At 49.8% G+C, this 6,162-nt stretch overlaps 1 protein-coding gene across 1 annotated transcript; it reads left to right on the plus strand.

Moving 5' to 3' along the window:
* The first annotated feature begins 1,813 nt into the window (after positions 1-1,813).
* LOC122706547 (mast cell protease 3-like) lies at positions 1,814-3,963 on the plus strand. The gene is made up of 5 exons (XM_043921798.1): positions 1,814-1,946; positions 2,141-2,288; positions 2,774-2,909; positions 3,099-3,356; positions 3,692-3,963. Exons 1-5 carry the CDS (start codon positions 1,892-1,894, stop codon positions 3,851-3,853), a joined length of 759 nt encoding a protein of 252 aa, XP_043777733.1. The 5' UTR covers positions 1,814-1,891; the 3' UTR covers positions 3,854-3,963.
* The last annotated feature ends 2,199 nt before the right edge of the window (positions 3,964-6,162 follow it).

The raw sequence follows: 6,162 nt of genomic DNA on the forward strand, positions 1-6,162 counted from the left end.
AGTAGCAATTATAATACAAAAAACTTTTATTTTCCTGAACCATTTGAGAGTAAAGTTACTGACATGGTGTTCCATCAGTTCTCAAAAACTTTAGAGTGCAATTTCTACAAACAAGGGACTGCTTATGTGACCATAATTCAACCATCAAATCCAGGAAATTAACATTGATTCCACCAATACCATCTAATCTTCAGACAGTAAGAAATCGGGGCACTTGCCTTAATATGTTTAATTATTTGATTAGTCCCCACAGAGATTTATAAAACACTTCTCTTATTCATCTTCTCCAAGTGCATCCCCTGCTCTCCCCACCCAGGCCCTGGTGATCCACATCAGGCAGCCACTTCAAAGCAAAGCCCACCTCGCCCTATTTGTCCTGCTCTGACACATCCCACCAGATGCCCTTTTCTGTTGGAGTCCCTGAATCCTCCTTGGGCTCCTTTACCGCCTACTGGTCAACCCTTGTGTAAACACCCTCCTCACAGCCCTTGGATGTTCACTCCCTGCGTAGTAGTAGTACTAACAGTCGCTCAGTTGTGTCTGAGTCTCTGTGACCCCATGCACTGTAGCCCGCCAGGCTCCCCTGTCCATGGGATTCTCCAGGCAGGAATATTGGAGTGGGCTGCCATGCCCTTCTGCATTCCCTATGGAAGGCAACATTCCTCACCCCACTTGTATTCTGATATCTCATCCAGGTCGTCCAGTGCGGGATGTCCGAGCCCATGTGGGATGAGGACACCCCTTGGTTCACTGTGACTCTCTTGCCAGAATCACTATTGACCATGGGCTTTGTCTCTTTAACTAAGGTGTTGTTGCTTTTTAAGAGGCTTGGGATCAAGATGTTTAGAAACAACAATTTCTTTGATTCCATGACTTGCCCCATTTTCATGATGGGGACACGACTGCCATTGCCTGTCTCCATCCCACATGGAGATATGGGATGTGACTGCAGCAAAGGAGGTCGAGGGCCTCCTTCTTTAACCTGGGTGAGGGGAGCTCTTGACTGCTTTAAGCAGTGGGATATGGTAGAATAGGTGCCACATGACATCCAAATCTAGGTAATGGAAAAGCACAGCTTCTAGTTGGCTCAGTTTTTAGGAGATGCTCACTCTGGGGAAACCAACTGCTGTGTTATAAGGGAGCCAAAGAATCCCATGAGGTGAGACTACTTGAGGGGCTCTTGTGGAGAAAAACCAACGTGCCGAGTGGATAGCCAGCACCAACCACTGGGCATGTGTGAGCAATCCTGCAAGTGATTCAGCCTCCAGGCTTCGAGCAGCCCTGGTACCTAGGTGAGTAGAGGGATGCCATCCATACTGTACCCGGACCAAAATACGGATGGGTAAAGCAATGTTGCTGTTATTTTAAACCACTGAGTCCTTTAGTAAGTGGAATAAGCCCTCTTCAGCATCACTTTCACACCATTATGTCTATTCCACACCATGGATCTTGTCTTTATAGTTTGATCATGATGGTTTTTCTCTTCTGCATGAAGCAAGGAATCTCACCTCCAATATTTCTCACATTCTTGCTGAAGAAGGGGTCTCAATGCACAATCACCCTGGTGATCTCAAATGAACCACACAAAGACTTTCTTTGATCTCTCATCATGAGGCCCAGGTTTCTGGGGCTCAGGCACCTGAGGGCTTAAGGACTGGCTGATGGAACCACCGCCCCCCCAACCCCGACCCCTGCCCCACCCAATGGATGAAAACTCAGCAGACACTTTAATTAAATTCAAATTCACAGCCCACTCTGACTCCAAAAAAGTGGTTTGAGGCTTTCAGAGAAGGCTCACATGATAAGACCAGAGTATGGGAGGGGACAACTCAGGGTTAAAAGACCAGAAGGAAGCAGCAGCTGCTCAGAGCTGGGCAGTCTTCCTGGAGAGATGGTCCTGTTCTTGCTCCTGGTGGCCCTTCTTCTGTCCCCTACTGGGGAGGCAGGTGAGTGATGGTCCCACCCTCAGAGGCCCAGTCCCACCCCACATGGATGGACCTGCTCAGACAATACCCTCATGCACAGCCTGGGTCTGGTCCATCTAAGAAAATTTCTGAACTCAGGGAAACCGTGATCCCATCTCCCCTCTTCAAACTTTGGCTCCATGAGCACAGCGGGCAAGCTGGAATCTTTCTTTCAGGGAAGATCATCGGGGGCCATGAGGCCAAGCCACACTCCCGTCCCTACATGGCATTTCTTCGGTTCAAAATTTCAGGGAAACCTCACATGTGTGGGGGTTTCCTTGTGCGTGAGGACTTCGTGCTGACAGCAGCTCACTGCCTGGGAAGGTGAGGAGCAGGGCCTGGGCCTCCATGCCGCTGTTGAGCTTCCCAGGGAACCCTCTTAGGGGCTGCAGACCTGTGCACCCAGGTAACATAGGAAGCTATTCAGAGGACAGGTGAACACTGGGGAGAGAGGGACAGGTCAATGTCAGTAGCGCATGGAGGGAAGGGACAATCAAACCTGGAAAATAAAGAAACCAAGGTTGTGGCCTGGAGCCCACAGTGCAAATGTGAGAAATTCCTGTTTTCCTTCGAGACAGTCAAGCTTGTGCAGGACTGAACACCCTCCGTGGACTCCAGGAACTGCCACCCTGCCCAAGCTGCCAGGGAGCAGACAGTTTAGAGACGCTCAGCCCGAGGGCCCATCACCTAGAATTTCACCACACCCTCCCCCTGCCCCGCCCCAAGTTTTGCTCTGTCCCAAGCTGAGCTCTTTCCTCCCAGCTCCTGGGTCATTTCTCCTGTGACACCCCCCTCTGCTCTCTGTGCAGCTCAATTGATGTCACCCTGGGGGCCCACAACATCAGAGAGCAAGAGAGGACCCAGCAGGTCATCCCCGTGAGGAGAGCCTTCCCGCACCCACATTATAATGATAAAACTTTTGTCAACGACATCATGTTACTGCAGGTGGGGCCCGTGGCTGCACTGACTCCGGGACCCTTCCATCCAGGGCCCTGCATCCCCCATGACCTCATTCCTGACCCTCCTCCTGTACCACCCCTCCGTGGTCCCAGGGCTGTGAGGAGGCAACCCCATGACTGTCCTGCAGTCTCTGTGGGCCATCAGTAGGTGAGAATGCTTGTCCTCTACCTTCAGCTGACTAGGAAGGCTGACATGACGGATGCAGTGAGCCCCATCAGTCTGCCCAGGAGCTTCGAGAAGCTGAAGCCAGGGATGATGTGCAGTGTGGCTGGCTGGGGGCGACTGGATGTAGATATACCCCCTGCAGACAAACTACAGGAGGTAGATCTTGAAGTCCAAAAGGATGAGAAATGCATTGCTCGCTTCAAAGACTACATCCCCATCATGCAGATATGTGCTGGAGATCCAAACAAGAGGAAGAGTTCTTTCTCGGTGAGATCCCCAGTGTTATCCGTGTAAAACCCTGGGCCCAAATGAGCTGTGAGGACGGGGGGCTGTGGGAACGAACCCTGTCCCTGTGTCCGCAGCCTGTCCTCCTATCTGGTCTCTGTCCTGTGTCCCTGGGGGGTGAGCACTGCTTCACAGTCACAAATGGGTAGAGGCTTCCTGCAGTTGGAGCAGCAGGATTGTCAATGCAAGGATGAAACCTCGGGACCAACAGGACCCTGATGTCAGCCAGGACCCCTAACAAAGACCACCCACCCCAGGGTGGGAGGGAGACTAGGCCTGAAGAAGCGGGGCTCAGCCCTTGCTCTCTCTGCCCGCAGGGTGACTCCGGGGGCCCACTCGTGTGTGATGGTGTGGCCCAGGGCATTGTGTCCTATGGAGAAGTGTATGGTACGCCTCCAAATGTCTATACCAGAGTCTCCAGCTTTCTGACCTGGATCCAAAAAACAATGAGACAGTACAAACAGCAGGGATCAGCCTGAGGTGCTCCCGGGATGGACCCGTCCATCTTCCCTGGGAAAGGAGGTGTTGGTCAAAGTGTGTGGAGGAAGGCTGTGTGGAACTTAATAAACTTTCATCTCTTGAGCAGAAATCACTGACTCCTCCTTTATTCACATATTCGTTAGGTACCTACTATATCAGGGAACCATCTCTTCCCATTTCTGATCTGTCACCAGCTGCCCCCCACCCCAGCCCATACACCGCGCCTCCCAGCCCCACCTTCCATCTCTGGAATAAAAACAACTGCTTTACTGACAGCCAGCTCCCTCAGTCATGTGTCCCCAGGGCCAGCTCCCCTCCAGGCTGCCCGTGAGCTCCAGCAGAGAAGGGAGACCCCTCTCACGAGTACAGGGCCCTCTTGATTCTGACCCTCGTGTCTCATCCTTACGCCCTCCTCCTCGTCCACACCGACTCCCCTCCCCCACATCCCAGTGCCCAGGGGGCAACAGAAGAGAATCCAGATTTGGAAAGAGGGCCACCTGAGAAGCTCTGGGATTGAGGGGGGCACTTGTCCACCCTAACAGAAGTTGGGGAGGTTTACAAAGATATGGCTCATCCCATGAGTGTTCCCTCCCTGCATCAGAGGAGACAGAGATCAGAAGCCTGAGAAAGTTTCAGGAGGGCTTCAGGATGCCGAGGGCCTGCTTCAGTGCCTGTCACAGCGCTGTTTTGGAGTCCTGGGTCCAGGGCTCTGTGCAGCCTCTGGTGTCCTGAGGGCACATCCTCCTTCAGCCCCAAATGACCTTAAGGGAGCTCTTCCACCTTTGGCTGAGCCAGCCTCTCCCACCTCCATCATTCCTGCATGAGTGTATATTTATCTCTAAAGGAAAGTCATTGTTAAAAATTTTTAGATTCAAGGTATCCTAATATTTCAAAGGTGTTCCATACCCAGTAGCTTATTGAATAATTTTTTCTCTTCTATTTTTCAATAATCTCTGAATTTCATGTAAGAATCTATTCAGGAAAGTAATTTCATTTTTAAAACATGCAGCTTAGAGATGACTGGGCTAAAGAGAAGTGGTTTGCTGGAAGTTTGCATGGTGAGTGAACTCCGACCATGGCAAAATATATTTTGCATGTAAAAACAACACACATAATCATATGAAGATAGCTAAATACAGGACATCTAAGTAAGAAATTGAAAATTGCCTACAATTTCACCACCCACAGATCATCACCATCAATGGTTAAGCCTGTGTCCCTCTGCTCTGTTTATTCATAAGACGCTCTTGCCAGAACTCACTGGGGACTGGCTTGTTTAGAACTCCTCATGTGATCTTTTCCATTCCTCTTTATTCTTTCTCATACTGGTAACAGTGCTGGAATCATCTGCACATGTTCAGCATGGCCTGACCCAGAGATATCAGCAACGTGGTTCTCTGAACTCTGGACAGAGAATATTAGTGGGGAGTAATTATTAGGATGATCAGCATCACTTATCTCATCACCACACATCACTAACCAGATTTTTGGAGAGGAAGGTCCTCCCACTCATAGGAACCCTGAGTTGGATGGGACAGCCCCCAACTCAGCTCAAGGGGTGCTGGATACCTCAGCACAGAAGTCAGTCAGGTCACTGAATGCTGAAGGACCTGGTGATGGTTGGTTTTGGTCCAATGAGTATGAAGTCCAAGACTTTTGTTCAACGCTGTGGGATAAGAAAATTTCTGTCACAGAGTACTTACATTTGAAGAGCCAATTGTAAACACGACAAAAATGTTAGGCTGGAACCCTGGCAAGATAGGAAATGGGGTTGCTGTTTGGTTCACTTTGGTGAGTCCAGGTTTTTCTGCTCCCAAACCAAGTTCAGCCACTTCCTCACCCTTGGCAACAAGCAGACCCCTCATCATAGTCCTCACCACTTGTCCTCTAGCCACCTATTCTAGGCCTTCCTCTGCCTCCTGTTGGCTTCACAGGGGCAGCAGCTGAATCTCCCATATCCCTGACCTCCCTTACTGAGTAATTATTCATGATATTATCAGAATAATAAAAGTACCAAGAGTGGAGAAATGGAGATTCAGTTATTGAGGGGCTCCTGGGGATCCAGCTCCTCTTGGTGTGATAGGGAAGAACTTTGGTATTCTGTTAGTTAGTCACTAGTGGTGTATTGCCTATAAAATTAATTATACATGATAGCACACCTTTGGGAACACTGGCTCCCAGGTAATGAACTTTAAGCTAAAATACCTTTGTTTAGCTCAAAGGAAACAAGCTCACTGATGAAAGAAAGCAGGACAGAAGAAATTAACACAACTGTCCTGAGGCTGACTGGAACCAGGAAATGTTTAAC

Source organism: Cervus elaphus, chromosome 13, assembly GCF_910594005.1.
Source record: "Cervus elaphus chromosome 13, mCerEla1.1, whole genome shotgun sequence".
Lineage (NCBI taxonomy): Eukaryota > Metazoa > Chordata > Mammalia > Artiodactyla > Cervidae > Cervus > Cervus elaphus.